Source organism: Rattus norvegicus, chromosome 1 (assembly GCF_021556685.1).
Source record: "Rattus norvegicus strain SHRSP/BbbUtx chromosome 1, alternate assembly SHRSP_T2T, whole genome shotgun sequence".
Lineage (NCBI taxonomy): Eukaryota > Metazoa > Chordata > Mammalia > Rodentia > Muridae > Rattus > Rattus norvegicus.
The window spans coordinates 265,480,026-265,500,971 of record NC_141534.1 but is presented as its reverse complement, the minus strand read 5'-3'; the positions used below and the strand labels follow the sequence as shown (position 1 = coordinate 265,500,971).

At 45.9% G+C, this 20,946-nt stretch overlaps 1 protein-coding gene across 1 annotated transcript in view; it reads left to right on the top strand.

Annotated features, from left to right (window-relative positions):
- LOC108349045 (uncharacterized) overlaps nucleotides 1–17,848 on the top strand; it is an 88,813-nt gene extending 70,965 nt beyond the window's left edge. The window contains exon 5 of the mRNA XM_087609865.1: nucleotides 17,719–17,848. Coding sequence (XP_087465991.1) covers nucleotides 17,719–17,724 — 6 coding nt within the window. The 3' untranslated portion in view covers nucleotides 17,725–17,848. The remainder of the gene's footprint in view (nucleotides 1–17,718) is intronic.
- Nucleotides 17,849–20,946: the final 3,098 nt, after the last annotated feature.

Below are 20,946 nucleotides of genomic sequence, written 5' to 3'. Positions count from 1 at the left end.
GGTGTGATGGTTAATCCTCTGTTTGAGCTGTTGTGAGGTTTAAAATAGCAGATGTGTGAAAGTCTCTACAGAAGAAGCCCTCAGAGATCTGAAGTGCATTGAGGAGGAGGAAGCTGCACTTTCTGTGAGAGTTTCACGCGCTAACCTCTTCCAACTAGAAATCAAATGCATGTTAGAATACAAGGTTCTTCCTGACAGAAAGGCCAGACATTAGGGGCCGGGGAAATAGCTCGGCGGGTAACAGCACTTGTTGTATAATCACGAGGACCTGAGTTCAGATCCCCAGGGCCACTCACATTTAAAAAATAAAATCAGATGTGGCCACACTCGACGGTAACTCTAGTGCGGGGGTGGACTGCTGGGGGTTGTGGGTCACCAGACTAACAAAAGCATAAAAATAAAAAATTACATGCTGCAGAATGCAGAGAGTGAGGAACTGTTTCAAGAGAGTAAGACAGAAGGAAAGACATGGATGTAAAGAGCACCAGATGTTCTCCTCTTGTGGTTTCTACACACACACATATGCATACATGCACACATCCATGCATGCATGAATGTACAGAAGTCTCAAGTGAGAACACACACGTGCACACACACACTTGCGTGCACACATGCACATACACGCATGTGCACACACACACACACACACACACACACACACACAGAGCAGGCATTTATACTGGCAGCTGGAGAGAAGTAAGCAGACCTTTTGTTTGGCTTTCGGCTTACAATTTCCACAGTTTTGGAATTTAAAACTAAATAGAGTTATTTGCATTGTTTTAAGAACCTCGGAAAGGATCACTATTATTGTCACACGAACTTGTCTTAAACCACAATCGAATTTTTATGAAACACCCCTTTAACGAACTCCATGACTTGACAGAGAGAAAAGAGAACATGCAGTGCGTGTTGTGGAACGGATGGGTTCTCTGTGGTCCTGCACAGCTGCAGAACGGAGGAGCCCTGCTGTAACCTCTGCTTCTGCTCAGTACAGATTCTGGAATTTCCAAAATGTCATAACAGCATGCCTTCAAAATTGTACGCTCAGCCCCTGCACCCCCAAGTGTGTAATATTGTCAGGATGTTTTATCTGCTGCCATAGATTGCACACACGATGAATCCATTTCCCTCAGCAAACCATCACATATGTCCACACGGCCTATAAATTTTGAATTCTGACAGCTCTACAATTATCCTCTGACGTTTGGATTGGCCTGGGTTGAATGTAATCGGAGGGTGCTGTTCTTAAAGAATAAAGGAGATGTCATTCTTCTGTTCCTGATGGGTCCCTTCTGGAAAAGGTGATGTGATGTCAGACACATGCAAGGCTTAACCTTGCTGGAAAAGCCCCCACATACTTTCCTCCGGGCAGAGAGATGGAGCAGGACTGATGTTTAAGTATCTCATCTCTGGGGGTGATAGCAAGGTCACTGTGTGCTTAGGTTTGGCTTTGTAATAATACATCTGGCATCAATAGACTTTCTTCCCTTCCCAAGGACTTTCCTGTTTCTGATCCCATTTTGCCCTCCCAAGAGGAGGGTAGGGAGCTGGTTTCCCTGATCTGGTTCAGGGCGGACTTTCAGGTTTTGTAAAACAGTGCTGTATTCATCTCTGGCTGTTCAGGGTTGTATGGATGTAAACAGGGCAGGGTGCTTTGGGAAACAGAGAGGTTGTGAAAGGAACAGGCTGCAATGGTAACAGACGTTTACACACCCTAGACGTTGCAGAGATGGAAGGAACATAGAGGTGCCCAGTAAAGAGGTGATCGTATCGACCGGGTGTGGTGGTTCACGCCTGCAATCCCCAACTCTGAAGAAGGATCAGAAGTTCAGGCTCACTTTCTGCTACATGGAGAGTTTGAGGCAAACCTGGCCTACAGGAGACCCTGTCTCAGAAGAAAAAAAAATCTTTTTAATCAATCTTTACTCTGTGAAGACAGATGACTCGTGTATGGACAAGACACATTAGCAGGCTCAGATGTTAGTTCCCCACTTCTAGAGATGTGGAGACCGAGCCATTGCTGGTGTTGGCTTACTCTCCACTTTCACTCACAAACGTAGATCGCACGCAAGGGAGAGATGTGTTATAGTGAGAGCAATTTCGTTTCCAACTTATTTTGTGCTAATTCAGACTTTGAATTTGTATTTGTTCACATATGTAACAAAATGCTGACCGAAACTGCCTTGAGGGTGACATTGATTTGTGGAATTAACGGGTAGGCAGGAGTGCAGGCTTCTGTCAGATGGATTCGTCAGGACTTAGACTCCATCCATCCCTAACATCTGTTCTTTTCTCGTATTGACATTGACAAGTTGAGTCTCTCGGTGAGTGATAAATGGCGCCTGGCAGCCGTAGGCTTGAGCTTTCAAATCTTAGCACCTTCCGTGAAAACAGTTTTCTTTCCTTAATGACTTCAACATAAGTCCCAGGACCAAGACTCCTTGGACTGAATTTGGAATCCCTGCTGGAGGGACACTGTTTCCAGGCAAAGGATTTTGGATTAACCAGGGCTGAACCTTTTCTCTATTACTTTCTCTAAGACAGGGATTAGGGTTTGAAGTAGGTTCAGGCTCATTTGAGCCACATGGACAGAGGGTAGGTGTGGATAGTCTCTAAAGGAGAATGGGAAGATTGTTGTGAGAAAATAGGGAGGCTGGAGAGATGGCTCAGTGGTTAAGAATGGAATTGAAGATTTAATCTTTCTTTTTTTTTTAAAGATTTATTTATTTTATTTAGATGAGTACACTGTCACTGTCTTCAGACACACCAGAAGAAGGCATCAGATCCCATTACAGATGGCTGTGAGCCACCATGTGGTTGCTGGAATTGAACTCAGGACCTCTGGAAGAGCAGTCAGTGCTCTTAACCACTGAGCCATCTCTCCAGCCCTTAATCTTTCTTTAATTTTCATACTCCTTGCTTATTTGGTCTACATCATCTTCCTTATCTTTGAGACCTGTCCTCTCTTCTGCTTGACTCTTTCTACCTGTGAAGCTTTTCTTTGAGTTTTCTAGTAGTGTTTTTTTTTGGGGGGGGGAGGGTTTCAATTTCGTCTTCATTCAGCTTGAGGCCCCTTCGGTGTTTCCTTCTCTTTGTTAAATTCCATTTTTAAGCCTTGGATTGTTATTTTCGTTTCCATCAGCCTGGTTTGTGGGGTTTTTTTTTAGCATCACTGGAGCAGTCATCCTCCTTAAGTCCTTTCTCCTTCATTGCTTTGAGCTGTTTCCTCATGTCATCCTCAAACTCCTGCAGTTCTTCGATGACGTCTATGGTTGTTGCTTTAAATTCTATTCCCTGGGGTCCATCCAGGTAATTCTCATTGGCAGACATTTCTACAGGACTGGGTTGGAGGAGACATCCTGGTTTGATCGTATGTGTGTTTCCCATAAGATCTAGGCATGTAGACCTCTTTTGTTAGTTCTGAGTCTGAGAGGGGGGGGGGAGAGAAAGAAAGAGAGAGAGAGGGGGGGGGGGGGAAGAGAGAGAGTTGAGACTAGAAGTCAGAAATGGCTTAGGTACAGTGAAATCTGGTGGCCTGGTCTGGTGTACAGGATGTGCGTCCTTGTACAAGCCTGGAGTGTAGGTGAGATTTTTCTGGGTGGAGAGGTTGGATGTGGCATGGTAGGGGTCAGTGGGCTGGCGGTTAGGCAGAGGGGGGCTTGGCAGGATCCTAGAGGTAGGTTGAGGTGTAGGTAGGGGTGGCTGGACTAGGCCGGGGTGTGTGGGTGCCTGCGGAGCTGTTAGACTGCCTGGAGCCGAGGTACAGGCGGTTACAGGCGATTGTGAGGCTCCTGACATTGGTGCTGGCAACCAAGCTCAGGTCTGAGGAACAGCAGCCATGCTAAGTGCTCTGTGTAGTGGGTTGGCCTGTAGGTGCTTGTATTCTAATGCTGATTGCCCCGCCTCCACTGGTTGCCCAGAGACAGGAGAGTCCAAAGGTAAGATGCTGAATGACCCTGCCCCCAAGTTATTTCTGATTGGTAAATAAAGATGCCAACAGCCAATAGCTGGGTAGAAGAGGCATAGGGGGGTTAGTTACATGAACTTGGGAAGAAGGTACAGGAGGAGGAAGGAGAAGTCACCATGGGTCATGGGTTAGGTGCCTCAGGAAGAATGTGGCCCTAAGGGCTGGCCAATTGGACTTAAGACCAAAGTTGTGTCAGTGAATTTTATGCTACACCACTCTGTGCTGCCTCGGGTTGCCCACTTCCAGCTACCTCCCTAGGAACTCTCAATTCTTTAATGAAACACACACACACACACACACACACACACACACACACACACACACACACACAAGCTTATTTTTGAAATGTCTTGGCTACTCAAAGGCTGGGCAGTGCTAATCCTCCCTCTGCTAACATACTTTTCCCTCTGGTACTCCTGGCTCAACACCTTCTAAATCGACCTTTAACTCTGCTGCCCGTTACCTTTTGTGGGGCCCAGTGGTCTTTGCTGCCCAGGGGCAGCTGTTCTGGGGCCATTTTCTCTTCTCACCTACATTTCAGATGATCTTTCCTCTGCAGCTCTAAATCTCTTCCTTCTCCGATCACATCATGGTGATCTCTGTCTCCTCCACCCTGTGCCCTAGTCCACGCAACTCTAATGGTCCCGCATCTCCTTTGTCTAGCCGTTAGCTGCTGGCATCTTTATTGATTGATCAAAAAACCAACTGGGGACAAGAACCTTCAATGTTTGGATATGCAGATTCCCGATTGAATCAAGGCATTAGAATCCATCTCCAACATATCGTAAGCAATAAGTAATAATTCAATAATTCGGGATTATTGATAGGAAAGTAGATTCTAATAGCATAGAGGCTACGTACAGCTCTTGTACTGTTTAAGGCTTTTCGTAAATATAAGGTTATATGTGTTTTTTATCTGGTGACTAAATGATCACATATGGGGCAGAAACCAAGTGGGTCGTTTTCTAGGTCTATTATGGAATCTAAGGAGACAAAACAGACAGAGTAAGCCATTTCAGTAAACCGGGTGTGTGGATGGTGAGTGAGACACACATGACACACTTCCCAGTGGGCCGCATTTTGCCAATGTTAGAACCACGTGGCTAAAAGTTCTCGATCCAATTCCACACTCTCATTTCCAAGGCATTACTGTTGCCTCATGAGTTCGTTTTGGGAGTGAAGAGTGGGAGTTTGACCTCTGATTTTGACACCTCAGTAGAGATCATCTCAATGTTACCGACACAGAGGCTTCTCCCAAGTGTCTCATGAGATGCTGCCCCTCAGCAGGTGAGGAGGCTTTGCAGAGGCTCACAGCCTGTGCTTCTTGATGGTGGAAAACAAACCCACACAAAGTTGAATGCTCTTTATGACTAGTGATCACAGGGCTGGGAGAAGGGAGCATGTTTTATCACCTGGATGTAGAGACAGGGAAACTGAAATAAGGACTCAGCTAAGTCCTATCGATTTCAGACGCTTCACGAGGCCCGCGATTGATTCCTGCAGGCCTCTAAGACGTGTAGCTACGACACTGGGGAACTTCATGAGGAAACACAGTTTAGCTACACCACGGAGCTTTGTTATTCAGAAGCGAATGCAGAGCTCATGACCTTTCAGGGCTGAGTTCACTTCAACGGTTACGAAGGATCTAATAAGGGAGACTTTGGTCGCAAGTACTAGCTTCAATTCCTACCTTATTAAAACCGAAAGGGGTGTATTCATTTTTTTAAAGACTCATTTATTGATTTTATGTATATGCATACACTGTCACTGTCTTCAGACGCACCAGAAGAGAGCATCGGATCCCATTACAGATGGTTGTGAGCCACCATGTGGTTGCTGGGAATTGAACTCAGGACCTCTGGAAGAGCAGTTGGTGCTCTTAACCACTGAGCCATCTCTCCAGCCCCTTATTCATTTTTTATTTACATAGTTATATATTTATTTAGTGTCACTAGGGATTCAACCCAAGCAAGTGGTCTACCACTAAATTACACCTCAGACCTCCCCTCCAAAGAATTTATTAACAACCCCAGTGGTCATGTCTGCCAGGCAAGGCTTGATGGAGTAGTTCAACCAGTGCTACCAGAGACAGCTTTTCTCTTGTTCTTGGATTTCCAGGGTCCCTGCTTTGTCTTGTCTTATCTGCTGCCCATTGATCATAGAATGGCTTCTCGTTGTTCAATGGTGTCCAGAATTTTCTCATCCTGTTCACACAGAGGGTGATGATGTAGCTTCCCAGGGGTTTATACAAGTGAAGCGGTTCTTTCTCAGTGAGTATCGCCTCTCACGGGCTATGTCAGGGATGGTGGGAGGATGAATGTCTACCTACCGTAAAACAAACTTCTTGGCCAAGGGAGGCGGTGTGTTGATAGCCATGCCTGGTATCAGAGAGAGGTACATGGGGTGTGTGTGTGTGTAGAGAGAGAGAGAGAAAGAGAGAGAGACAGAGAGAGACAGAGACAGAGACAGGCAGACAGACAGACAGACAGAGAGATGTGCTTTTGCTTAGGGGTTGTGTTTTGTTAATGAGTAGACTGATACCTAACATCTGAAAGCACGGGAAGAAAATGGCATTTCAGGGGGAGGGAAGACAATCTGTGTTTTGTGTCTATTGTGTTCGTAAAGCCTGCTGAGTGTTTGGGCCACGCCGTTCAGGTTTCAGGAACCAGGACTCAGAAAATTGGATTTGGGTTGGAGATACCAATGTGGAAGTTGAGAATGGGGGAGGTGAGTGGGAACATGATGAGAGCCCGGGGTAGTGTATGCACGTGCTGAGTGAGAAGGGAGCCTGATCCCTACAAGGACGGGAGGGAGAAGCGGCGACTCGGAATTGTCTGAAAGTGTCCCAGGAAAGCTTCATGAGAAAAGAAGTCCCTGAAAGAGAGAAGGACATCACAGAGATGGAGCCTTAGCTGGTTCTGTGCCATTCAGTGTCAACAGGTCGCTAGCATCTGTAGAGTAATTGATGAAGGAGAGGAGTCAGTGGGGACCAGTGGGGACCACTGCTGAGGCAGAGCCTGGAGGTGAAGGAGAAAGAGGGCAGGAGGAAGGAGGGTACGTCCTGTTGTCTCCTGAAAAGAGCTTCACAGAGAGATGGCAAGTGCCTTTTTTAAAAATCAGAACATTTGGGCTGGAGAGATGGCTCAGTGGTTAAGAGCACCCGACTGCTCTTCCAGAGATCCTGAGTTCAATTCCCAGCAACCACATGGTGGCTCACAACCATCTGTAATGGGATCTGATGCCCTCTTCTGGTGCGTCTGAAGACAGCTACAGTGCACTTATATATAATAAATGAATAAATCTAAAAAAAAAAAAAATCAGAACCTTTTACCTCCTGTCTTTGGCTAGGTGTGCGTGCGTGTTGGGGGAGGCAGACATGGGATCTACTTCACAGGCTGGATGCAGCATAAGAACCCCATCCACTTCCTCTTCCTGGAGCAGGAAGGACTGACAGCACATCAAGGTGTCTTCTGTAATGTGCTCAGTCATCCGCTAAGTTCCTGCTTTTGCTGTTCCCTAGGATCCAGCCTAGGGACATCTTCAGGGGGCAGCTGGGGCATCCTGTGTGATAAAGGCTCGCTCTCTCCTTATCTTTTACCTTTCACCTTAACCTAAAGAAATGGGCCAGTGCCTCTCCATACCCTACAGAATACTTCCTGGACTACCTAATGTGCAGACAGACCACGGAGGCATGGTGCCTGCACCCCTCAGTCTCTAGGTCACTCCTGTCTTTGTTTTGAAACATCACTGTCATCTGTCTAAACGTCACCATTAGATCCGGGATATGAGAGGAAACCTTTCTTTAATAGTCCTCTTAGCCCTTTCCTGCTTCTTGTCAAGGGCCCCTAGAGCTTCCTTTGTCTAATGGTGATCGTGCCCCAGTTGGCACTGCCCTATTCCGAACGCTGTCTCACAGAAACTTCTCTACAGGCCCTAAGGGACAAGCTTTGGTGATTGCACCGGTGTCAGAGGTGTCTCCGCTCAGCTCCTGCTCTCTCACCTTCTGCTAGTCTGCGATCTGTTCAGAGGAAGTCTCAGCAACGGTGTTAAGGGCCTACCTAAGGGAAAGCAGAGCTCAAGGCCTTCAGGAATGTCCTCCTCAGTGCCTTTAGTTAGCTCCCCAGGCATCTCCCCTCCCCCTGACTGGAGGAACACGTCACCTCTCCAGATTCCGGTTGGGACCTGCACTGTGGAACGTTGAGCGGCAGGCTGAGCTGCAGGAGGATTATAGGGAATGACAGAGAGGCCTCAGAGGGCTCTGAATACTTGGCCAGGACTTATGTCTGCCCTCAGCTGGGCCCTAAGTGAGGACTTGTACCGCAATAAAGCTATTAGCTCCTTCCTGGAATCCGAGTTCTACCTGGACCTTGAAACGGGAACATCTGCTGCTTAGTATCCAAGTGCCCGGGGCTGTGTTTTCTCCTTCTGTTATTTTGAGCCAGAAACTGTTGTTAATAGGAATTCATTGTGATGATTCTCTTCTGGGGCTCGGCACTGATCCTTGGGCCACACAAGTAGACTTTCCTTGTTTTTAATTCTTTTCTTATGCTAATGGATCACATCCAAAGACAGGATTCACAGAAAACCAATCAACCGCTGTACTCAGCTCTGGAAGAAATCTAATCAAAACAACGTCAGTGAAGCCTAAGGTTGTACTGTCCCGTGTGGTAGCTGCTAGCCACAGGCAGAAGCTTTTAGTCACGCCTCTCACTGCAGGTGTAGAAGAGTCATCTATGACTCAGTGGTCGCCACGCTGGACAGGGCAAAATGAACAGTCACTCTGGGGAAAGTTTCGCAGGACAGCCTAGGGAAGACACACTGTCTTCGGAGGTATGATCCACCTTGGACCTAATTAAAGAGAAAGGTAGATCCTTAGGTGGGAGGAGCTGTGCTCAGGGGTTGGGCTGCCTTCCAGAGACCAGGATGCAGAGTGCAAGACCAATGCTGTGACACCATTGGTCTAAGCTTACTGGGCACCATAACCGTAGTTACTCACTCTATCTGAAAACGCTGTGGAGATAGGAAGTTGGACCCCAATCTTAGCCCTCAATTCAGACCCCTAACCTTCCGTATACCTGGTTGACAAACGCCTACACGCCTACATGCCAGACCCTCCTGAGTTCAACTGCTTCTTAAACTTGACTCTTACTTCCTGCAGTAAAATGACTGTAGGGAAGTGCCTGAGTGTCTTCAAATATTAGTTTCGAATAGGGATGATCACAGCATTGTCCTTGAGAGGCGGTTACAAGGATCCAAGGAATACCACTTGCAAAGGAATGTCTCAGATCCTGGCAAAATGAACACTCCGACTTTATGATGCAATTTCTTATATACTGTTTACAGCATTTTCGCTGTCGCTGTTTCTGATTCCTTAATTTAAGATATTTTTTGTGCAATTGAATTCATCAAACTTTTTTTTTAAAGAATATATATTTTGGGGCTGGAGAGATGGCTCAGCGGTTAAGAGCACCCGACTACTCTTCCAGAGGTCCTGAGTTCAATTCCCAGCAACCACATGGTGGCTCACAACCATCTGTAAAGAGATCTGATGCTCTCTTCTGGTGTATCTGAAGACAGCTACAGTGTACTTATATATGATAAATGAATATCTTTTAAAAAAAAGAATATATATTTTGGCTGGGCATGGTGGTGCTTGCTTTTAATCCCCAGCACTAAGTAGGCAGAGGCAGATGGATCTCTGTGAGTTCCAGGTCAGCCCGGTCTAGTGAGTTCTAGGACAGCCAAGGTTGTTACACAGAGAAACCCTGTCTCAAAAACCACACACACACACACACACACACACACACACACACACACACACACACACACACACACTTTATGGATCTAATATAAGAAATTAAAAAGATATTTTTTTCTTTTCTTTTTTTTGGGGGGGGTTCTTTTTTTTTGGAGCAGGGGACCGAACCCAGGGCCTTGCGCTTCCTAGGCAAGCATTCTACCACTGAGCTAAATCCCCAACCGATCTTTTTTTTTTTCTTACCCCTCAAGTGTTAAGATTACGGACATGTGTTACCACCCTTGGCTTATTGGTACTGAAAATCAAACCTAGTGCCTTATGCTTGCCAAACATGCTTCTTCCAACTGAGCTATATCTCGGGCCCAGATCCAACACTATTTTAAAGTGGGCCCAGTGGTGGAGGCTGTAATCCCATCAAGTTAGGAGATTAAGGGGAGGGGGGAGAATTCCCAATTCAAGGCATCCTGGGCAATGTAGGGCTACCCTGTGTCAAAAATAAAAATGAAAAATGAAATCATTGGATGTAGCTCAGTGGTAGAACTCGTGCTTAGTGTATGCAAGATGCAATGTTCACTTAATCCCCAGCATTCCCTAAAAGGAAAAACAAAAATGAAAAGGGGGAGGAGGGAGAGAAAGAAAGAAAGTCAGTCTGTAGGATCCCGTGTTTTCTTCTAAAAGCATCTTAAAGCACTTGTCCCTTGAAATATATCTACAGAAAAGTGCATGGGCTATGAGTTTTTACCTAATTAATATATCTGTGAAACAAGACTCGTTCAAGAAAGAATGTCATTAGAAGTCAGGAACCCTTATGGATTGGGAGGCTTAATATAGTAAAAAGGGCTACCCCACCACGTCTGCAATCTACAGACTCAATACAGTCCTCATCAAAATCCCAACGCAGCTCTTCACAGAAATTGAAAGGACAATGTTTAGCTTTGTGTAGCAACACATTCCCGAATGAGAAAAGAACGTCTAGAGATATCTTTGATCTCAAATTGTGCTACAGAGCTGTAGTAGTGAGACCAGCATGGTACTGTCACAAAAGCAGATTGATGGAATCAAATTGAAGACCCAGACATAAATCCACACACCTATGGGCACCTGGATTTTGGTAAAGAAGTTAGTAATATGCATTAGAAAAAAAAAGACAACATCTTTAGCAAATGGCGGTGGTCAAATTAGATGACTGTATGTAGAAGAATGCAAATAGATTCATCCTTACCGTCCTGCGCAAAACTCAATGTAAGTGGGTCAAAGCTCTCAACATAAAAGCAGATACACTGGCCCTGAAAGAAGAGAAAGTGGGGGAAGCAGCCTTGAACTCACTGGCAGGAGAAGGCCTTCTGAACAGAACACTGATAACAGGCATTTGGATCAACAGTTAACAAACGGGACCTCGTGAACATGAGGAGCTTTTGCAGCTAAGGAAGGACCTGCCAGTGGGACAATCACCAGCCCGCAGAACAGACATTTTTTTTAAAACCTATTCTACATCTGATAGTGAGCTAATATCCAAAATATACTTTTAAAACACTGGAAATCAAGAAAACAAATAATCCGGGTTAAAAATGGGGCATCGATGTGAACAGAAGGTTCACAGCAGAGGAAATCTCAAATGTCTGAGGCACACCTAAGGAAATGCACAACGTCCTTCATCGTCTGGGAAATTCCAATCAAAACTACTTTGAGACTTCATCTTACTTAGATCAGAATGGCCAAGATCCATTAGGCGAATGACAGCTCTTCCTGGCAAGGCTGTGGAGTAAGGGGACACATCCATCGTTGGTGGGAGTGCAAAGTTATACAGCCTGTGTGGAAATCGATGTTGTGGTTCCCCAGGAAGATGAGAATCTATCTATCTATCTATCTATCTATCTATCTATCTATCTATCTATCTATCTATCTCAAGTTCCAGCTACTCTTGAGCATATGCCCCAAGGAGGCTTCATCTTACTGCAAAGACACTGGGTCAGTCAGGTTCAATGCTGCTCTATTCATAATAGCCAGAACTGGGAACAACCTAGATGTCCATTCATGGACGGATGGATTTAAAAAGTGATCCATTTACACAGTGGGGTATTACGAACTGGATGGAACTGGAAAACAGCATCCTGGAGAGGTAGCCTAGACTCAGAATGACAAATGTGCAATGTATTATCCTGTACGTGGATGTCAGCTGTTAGGTCATTGATAAGCAAGCTACAATCTGTATAACCATCGAGGTTAGGCTGACAGTAAGAGATAGAGGTGGCCAGGGGATGGAGCTCCCTAAGAAGGGAGGATAGGTAATTATGGATGGATGAGGGACTGGGGACTGGGATGGGAGGATCAAGTGAGGAAAAGTGAAGAGAGGAGTGAGGAGAGAATACAGGAGGGTGGACAGCTAAAACTAAGGGCCATTTGAGGTGTTGTTTGGAAATCTTGTGCAATAGATGTTGCATATACATACATACATATATATAATCTCAAAGGGATCTGAATGAAATGCCAAATAACAGAGGCAGAACCCCAATTGGTACTCTTGCTGCCAAATGAAGCTTCCAGTCCTGGGAATGGGTTACATATAATTGAGTTGTTGGTCAAAGGGGTCCCATGGGAACCCCAAACAGCCCAGGCTCTCGCCATGACTACTGGTTGCTCCGTATAAGCTGATGGTGGGCCTCCGTTGATGAAGAGCACACGACACAATTCATTGAATGCAGAGTCGTCAAGGTGGACCCTACACCCCTGCCAGTGCTCTTGATCCTGGGAAGGGCTCTGCATGCTACCAAAGGAAAGAAAGTAGCCACCAATTTAGCTAAAAATCCTTTGGTTTACAAGAGTGACCTGCTTGCAGGATACGCTGGTGCAGCTATGACACAAGGCTTTTGGAAGGAACCAACCAATGTCTGATTTGAGTTAAAGTCTACTCCACGATATGAAACCCATATTCGGCACTGCTTGAGGGGCACAGACCTGAGACTAGATAGGCCAGGGGCATAGGGTAAACCCCAGTACTACTGTTCTTCTAAAGGAACATAGCAATAAAATGACTTCTAACAGCATTCTGCTACACTCACAGATGTGTGCTTTGTTCATCCATCATCCGAGAAACCTCCTCCTGCCGCAGAGGGGAAGGAGTACAGAGATCCACTCCAGACATGATGCAAAACAAGAGAACTTGGGAGACTCGGCCCTGAAAGGGATGTCTCCACCAAATCCCTCTCCTCAGGGCTCAGAGAACTCTGTACGTGAGAAGGCAGAAAGTCTAAGAGCTATAGGGCATGGAGGACACTAAGTAATCAAGGCCTTCTAGACACAATAGGACTGGTGTGTATCCGAACTCAGAGAGAATGAGGCGGCATGCACAGGACCTTCATGAGTCCGTGCCCGGTGAGATCCTGGAGCTGAAAGGAGAGGTGGGGACAACCCCAGTCTCTAACCTAGATGCTATCACCAGTTCATAGCCATTGCAAAGGAAAAGTTAGCTTTCTCCAAAGAGAGTTTCACTGGGGACACAAACCACTCTTAAGGGCAGTCCTCATGCCCAGCAGTGGATGGCCAAAACAAATGAAAGTCAACATCTTTGGCTGTTGAATTAGGACATTAAAAAAGTATACACACACACACACACACACACACACACACACACACACCACACACACACACACACACACACACACACACACACACACTACAGATCCTTTGCATGTATATTATGGCTTTTGTTTTTGTTTTTGTTTTTGTTTTTTGTTATTTCTGCATCTCTGTGTGCAAATGCATGTCTATGTCTATATGTGTTTCTTGTGCTTTTTCTTTGGCTCTTTTTTGGTTTGTTTTTGTCATATTCTGATTTGTTTTTATTTATAATATCTTGGTAGGAATGGGAGAAGAACTGGAGGAGCCAGGGAGGGGAACATAATTAGAATATATTGTGTGAAAAAATATTTGAGAGAGAGAGAGAGAGAGAGAGAGAGAGAGAGAGAGAGAGAGAGAGGAGGAGGAGGAGGAGGGAGGGAATGCTTCAGGGGCCCAGGCTCTCTTTAGTCCCAGGGCCTATCTCTCAGACTCTTTCACCGTGTCCAGGAGTGAGGATGTGGGAGTGTGTTTTTTTCATTCTTAAGGGTTTCCGTTTCTTAGCCCTGTGGACCCACAGCAGTGCACTCATTCATTCTATAGTCAAAGTTTGAACAGGAAATGTTTGCCTCGAGCCCGTGGGTTGAAGCCTAGCTCTCTGGTTTGTGGTACCATTTTGGGACACTCTGTAAACTCGAGGAGCAAGCTAGGCTGGGTAGAAGAAGTGGGTCACTGGGGTGTATTCTTGGGTGTATCCTGTCCCGCTTCTCTATGTCCTGCTCTACCACAATGTGAAGCTGCTTCTTGGCCATCTGATTCCACTGCCACGCAGCTGGGCTTCACAAGTGTTCATGAATGGAGTCTTCCAAAACCGCCAGCTGAAACAAATCCTTCTCCATCAGAGTCATCTTCACCGGGCATTTTGGATACTGTGCAAATACCTTGTGGGGGCAGTTGGGTGGGTTTTTACTTCTTCTTTGGCTATAGGGACAGAGCAGGAATAAGAGTGCATGGGCTGGGGGCTGGAGAGATGGCTCAGTGGATAAGAGCACTGACTGCTCTTCCAGAGGTCCTGAGTTGAATTCCAAGCAACCACATGGTGGCTCACAGCCATCTGTAATGGGATCCGATGCCTTCTTCTGGTGTGTCTGAAGACAGCGACAGCGTACTCACATATATAAGATAAATAAATACATAATTTTTAAAAATTAAAAAAAGAAGACTAAAATGACATTATACTGTTATTTGTACATAGTGCCACAATTTATTTTATTTTATCTTGCCATTTGCCAGTATGTCCTTAGCTTAGTTCTAAAGGTTAAGCCCATTTTCACCTGCCAAGTATATGAGGACATATTTTTTCCCCATGTGTATGCGTGCATGGACACGTGCCTGGTCACCCACGGATGCTCCTCTTGTGTGGAGGAGGGTGCTAACGCAGAGTCTTCCACGGTCACTCTGATCTTACTGAGTCCGAGGCTCTCATTTGGACCCGGAACGCATCTGTAGGATGGTCTGGCTAACTAACTAGTGACAGGGACCCCTTGTCACTCTCTAGAGCACGGCAATTGTAAGTGTGTCACCATGCCTACCTGGCTGTTATGTGGGTCCTGGGGAATCTGAATTTGGTCTTCAGGCTTTCTCAGCAAAAGCTTTATCCACTGAGCCATCTACCCACCCCAAGAAAAATCTTTAGAGTCTTTTCTTGTTTTTTTTTTTTTTTTCTTTTCTTTTTTTCGGAGCTGGGGACCGAACCCAGGGCCTTGCGCTTGCTAGGCAAGCGCTCTACCACTGAGCTAAATCCCCAACCCTGTTTTTTTTTTTTTTTTTTAATCGTTACTTTCCTCCATGAATTTACACCCACATGATCCCTCTCCCACATTGAACTTCAAAGGAAGGACGGTGACCTCCTTGTGCTGAGGTCACACAAGAGCAGATTTTTGTTTGGCTCCTCCGTTTAGGCTGGGACCTCCTCCCTGTCGCAAAGCTGCTGGAGCCTCTTTGTGACGGAGCTGGGACAGGTTGTTTTCACAGCTGCGCCGCGCTCTAACCCCTGAGCTGTCCATCCCACTCCGGGTACACTCAGCTTGCAGGCCAAGAGAGGGAGTATCGAGTGTAGATCTTCCTCTCCCACGCGTTTTCTGAGCTCAAGTGCCTCCCAACCTCACCCAGGGGCCTCTGAAGCTGGTTTGAAAAGCGAGCCAAGAATCCGGGAAAGGTGACTGTTTAGCATAACAGCAAGGCCTCCCGCCCCTGGGGTGAGGGGCGAATGGACTCTGGCATGTGCAGGTGTGCGAGCCTTGCTTCCTACAATGAGGGCATTGACGGAACCTTAGACGGATGGGACCGCATGCTGGTCGGGGCAATCACCTCATGTCGCGGGGAGAGCAAACTGCTTGTCTCATAAGTTCAGTCAAATAGATGGCCTCCAAAGATGACGCCTGCTGTGACAGCGTATGATTTACCTAGATGTAGAGACTTGAGGTCTTTTAAAATGCCTCGTGGGAACAGAGTTCTTTCTGTACACCAGAGAGTAAAACGTGCTTTTCTTGTTTCTTTTCTTTGGTCTTCGGAGTTTTGGTCATTCCTTCCCTCGCGCCACTGAGGAAACGCGTTACCAAAGCATCCACAGCCAGTAAGAATCAACCAGGCATCCGGCATTCAGAACTCCTCTCAGCTCCTATGACCCTACAGAAGGCAGAGTTCTGGCCACTTCCGAGGATCAAAAGGAAGCTGAGGATGGGCAGTGTCCTTTCACACCCCCTACATGACTGTGCGGGACGGGCAGGCGGCAGCAGTCTTTGCTTTGAGAGAAGCCGCACTGGGGCAGGGTTTGGAGTACACTGGAGTTGTGGGGCTGCCAGGCCTGGGCGTCCCTCCGTTAGTGATGGTGACGAGGGCTGATGTGCGGCACTGTAGAGCACTTTCTGGAAACACAGCCAGCTTCTCGCAGGAGAGAAGGTGAAGGGTTTCGGGTCAAAGAATGCACACTGTTCCCAGACCTTCCCATGAGGGAACTTGGGCACCATGCTGTCTTTCTTTCTCTGCAGAAGTCTTGCTGGATCTGCTGCTCATTTTGTAAATGTAGGCCAAAGGGAGGCCCCACAGAGCCCGCCCTTAAGCTGCTGTTTCTCTGACAGGCCTGCAAACAGGCAAAGATTTGTTGGCTGTGGTGTTCATTTGTCTGGTATCTCCTCTCTCTCTCTCTCTCTCTCTCTCTCTCTCTCTCTCTCTCTCTCTCTCTCTCTCTCTCCTTCTCTCCTAGATCTCTGTATGATGAGAATTCTGAAGTCAGTGGATGTCTCACCTCACATCAGTCCTGTTATCTGGGGAGATGTCCTAAATTTAGATCCTTCCAGGGAATAGGGAGGCATGTAGGACAACACACAAGCCTACTGGGCCAACATTGGACTGTGTCACTCTACTCTAGATGATTTTATTGTAATTTTAAAAGTGTGTGTGTGTGTGTGTGTGTGTGTGTGTGTTCATGTGCATGTGCGTTCGCACATGGGTGTTTTGAAACAGAGTCTCGCATAGCCCAGATTAGCCTCAGATTCACTGTGTAGCTGAGGATGACCTTGAAGTCTTGAACCTCCTGCCTCCATCCTCCGAGGGATACGAGTACAGAAATGCACCACCACACTAGGCCTGGTATCGGTGGATATTTTGGATATCCATTTTACATGAGGTTCGTCAAATCTCTTTGTTTTATGAATTGGCAAGCCGTATTAGTCAAATTTCCATTTTTATAAGAAACTACAAGAGACTGTGTTGTGTGTTGAAGATTTTTTTATTTTCCTTTTACTTACGGACGCTCAGTACATGCCGACCTTTGCTGGCCTGTCTTGAAGGCCTGTAGGTAGACATCTCACATCAGCAGGACAGTGTGCAAGTCAGAATCGTGTGGTGAGACAGGAAGCAAGAAAGTAGGGGGAGTCAGGTTCTCTTTCGTAGCGACTGGTTCTTACAAGAACTTCCCGGGTCTCAGAACCCTTAATCCTCACCAACATCGATGTACCAAATAATTTACTGAATTGCTATTAGGTTCTCCTTCTTAAAGGACACACAATTTCTTAGTATTTATAAACCTCTAGGGGAACAAATCGTACCCCAAACCATAGCAACAACTATCTAAGCAAAGTTCTTTTAAAGATTGACTTTTAAATTATGTGCACGTGAGTTTTCTGTATGTGTGTGTGAGTGCAGTACCTGAGGAGGCCAGAAGAGGGCGATGTTTCCCCAGGAGCTGATGTTATAGACTGGTTTGCAGACACATGGTTGTTGGAAATTGAACTCAGGTCCTCTACAAGAATGGTTAAGTGCTACTAAAAGTTCAACCAGCTTTCTATTCCTTAGGCAAAATCTAAGTTTTTTTTTTATATAAAAGTAACACACTTTTGAAAATTGTCTAGAATCAGCTACCAGCTTTCTGTTTCAGTTTTAGAATGCATTACACCTGAACGTTTCGGAATCTTCTCGTGCATGTATGTCGTCCTTGCTCTGGAAGTGGTTGCTGCTTCTGTGTTTTCTGAGCAGAGCTGTCTGGGACTTCAGTGTGAACAGATCAGGTCAGGTCTCAGTCTTGTTCTGATTTAAAAAAAAAAATCTATGAAAGGAAGCCGATGGAGAATGAATCCTTAGGACTTCTACTTCCAAAATTCCACGTTTATGGCTTAAATTTAGCTCTATTTTGTTTGCATTTGACTTATCCGGACTGGGCACTCAGATTGCAGGCTTACTCCATCCTGTGGAAACTTAATGGTTTGTAAACTGTAAGGAAATCTCTGAAGGCTGCTTTCCCCCCAGTACGTTTCCTAGAAGGAGAGGCTAAACAAGGGTCACCCTAAAATAAAATGCCACTGTGATTCCCAGTGGCAAGTACCGCCAGGAATTTCATCTGCGATCCGGGGAGAGTGGATGGAAGGGTGAGATTCATATCAGCAAAGAATGACAAGACCCAGCTTGTCATCGACTGCTACGAATGCAAACTCTCACAATCACTTCAGAACATTGTGTCGGTTTCTCAAAATATTAAGCACAGGATCATGACACGATCCAGCAATTCCCTCCCTAGTGAAACATTGTTTTTAGAATGCGTTATGGCCAAATAGCACTGTTCCTCGGTAAAAAAAAAAAAAAAAAAAAAAAAAAAAAATCTCTGAAGTGGACTGTGGTGATGATTGTGCAACTCTGCAAACACACAAACCCCTCATACAGTGACTGCACTGTATCCCAATAAAAAGAAACGCAAGGATGAAAGAGAATATCTAAGAGAAGCAAGAGAGACATTAAAAGAAAAAGGCTAGTGAGGAAGAGGAACGAGTGTTACACATAAGGAGCGGGCACACGGGTCAGGAATGAGCTCGAAGTTCAAATCCCCAGGGCCCACATAAGGAGGCAGCAGTGTGAGGAACAGAGACAGCAGGATCATCTGGGTCTGCTAGCCAGCCTGGTTAGCTCTGGGTTCAGTGAGACTCTGTCTCAAGGGACTAAGGTGGAGAGAGGTAGAACAGGACACCCAACATCCTTCTCTGGCTTCCATGTGTATGTGTGTGTACCCCTCCCCCCAAGTGCTTATCCTTCTCCCCCATGACCTCTCCCACGTGCTCACACACCACACACTCTCGTGACTATGTCATTAATATTAATATATATTTTAGGGGCACCCAGTTTATTTTACCAGGGAAATTGAGGAGGGCAAGTGATAGTTAACAATGAGAAATGGTGATTTTTTTCACTCTTGGATGTGGGCCTAAGCACTAAGCTGTTTTATTTTTCTCTGAGTATTTTAACGCGGTGTTTTGAGGCTCAAGCAGCCCGTTGGTCTGTTTTTCGGCTCCGTTTGTTTGTTTGGCTGGTTTGAGTTAGTAATGAGATTGCATATGGCAAGGGACACCCATGACATCAGACCTAACAGTTCTGCCAAAGTTCTGCCAAGTCTCAGTGACTTGCCCCAGCACTTGAAAACCCTAAGTTGCAAAATAAGAAGAATGGGGGACTTGCTAGTTGGTGTTAAGTTGGGAGGGAGTTTGTTCAAGAGCCAATGGTGACAGCATTCTGAAGAAGTTGTTTAATTCAACTGCAAGGACAGTTTCAGCAGAGTTGAAACCCAGGGCATGTTTTGTTAGATTCTCGGGGGGGGGGGGGGGGGGTCACAAATCAGATGTTGGGCAAAGCTTGGGCAGGTAAAGAATAGCAGCCCACTTAGCAGCCTGAGGGCGGGCTGCCTCATCTGTGGGGGAGGGGCTGCTCCCTCTGTGCTGCCTGTTACTGAACAGAGGAAGGGCAGTGTCACCCGACCAACCTGAGATTTCAAAGGAAGCCAAACACAATCGGTTTAAGACACTGAAAACATCCTTTTAAAGTGTTGCTGTTTGATCAGAATTTAAAGATTTGTTGATTAATTTTATTTTGTGTGTGTGTGTGTGTGTGTGTGTGTGTGTGTGTTTCATGTGCATGTTGGTGTCTGTGGAAGCCAGAAGGTTAGAACCCATGGAACTGGAGTCACAGGTAGATGTTGTAAGAGTTTGTTGGAAGACCCCCCACTCAATAAGACCACAGAGACCAGAATTGCTGCAATCCCCAAGAGGTTTATTGTTCCAACGTTCGTTGGGGTTCCCCCAGCACGAAGGCAAGAGGAGACCCTGAGTTCACAAAGCACACACTTTTTATAAACATTTTGGCAGGAAATTCAGTGGTCGCCTGAGTTGGACGACTGCGATTGGTTACCCTGAGCAACGTTTAAAATTATTGGCCGACTCGAATGGGAAGGTTGTCTCCTTCCTTTGGCCCTGTCCTGCCCATCTTGTGGAATTTGTGGTATTCATCTTTTCTCCGAGTCACTTCCCTCTCCGTCCTCACCTTAGGCAGGGTAGTTCCCTGTTTAGGCCATTTCCTTATCTGTCCTCCCCACCCCACCCCCACCCCAGGCAGGGTGGTGGCCTGCTATTTCTGACAGGGTTCTCACAATGTGAGCCATTTCAAGTGGGTGCTAGGAACCAAAGCCAGGTTCTCTGCAAGAGTAGCAAGTGCTCTTAACCACCGAGTCATCTCCAGCCCCTTTAGAATTTGAAATGCAATGGCCTACAGCAATATATGGGAACACACTATTTGCAAGTTTTGTACTTGATAGATTTGCATCTAGAATATACAAAGAATGCTTATAATTCAAGAGTTCTGACAATCACAAGACAGCGACCATGGTGAGCAACCTGAATTTGAAGCTGGAATAGAGTTGGGTCAGATGCGTCTTCCTGTGGAGATACACATGTGATCAATAAGCTTATGAAGAAATGCTACATATCATTAGCATCACGAAAACAGAAGTCAGAAGCACAGTGAGATACTACTTCATAGCCACGGGGATGGCTAGAAAGAAAGACAATAATGAGTGTTGGAGAGGATGGGTGGAGACTGGAGCTCTCATGGTGGTGCTGGAGATGTGAAGTGATCTAGCCATCCTTGAAAACAGAGTAACGTTTCCTCAAAGAGTTAAATGGCAGGGCCACGTGATTAATACTTTACCTCCCAGCTATCTACTTAAGACGATTAAAATATGTGTGCAAATAAAATGCCATAAATGAAGTTTAATACTAGCGGTGTTAACTTTTCTATTGCTCTGACAGAGTGCCATGACCAAGCAATGAGTGAAGAGAAGGAAGGGCTT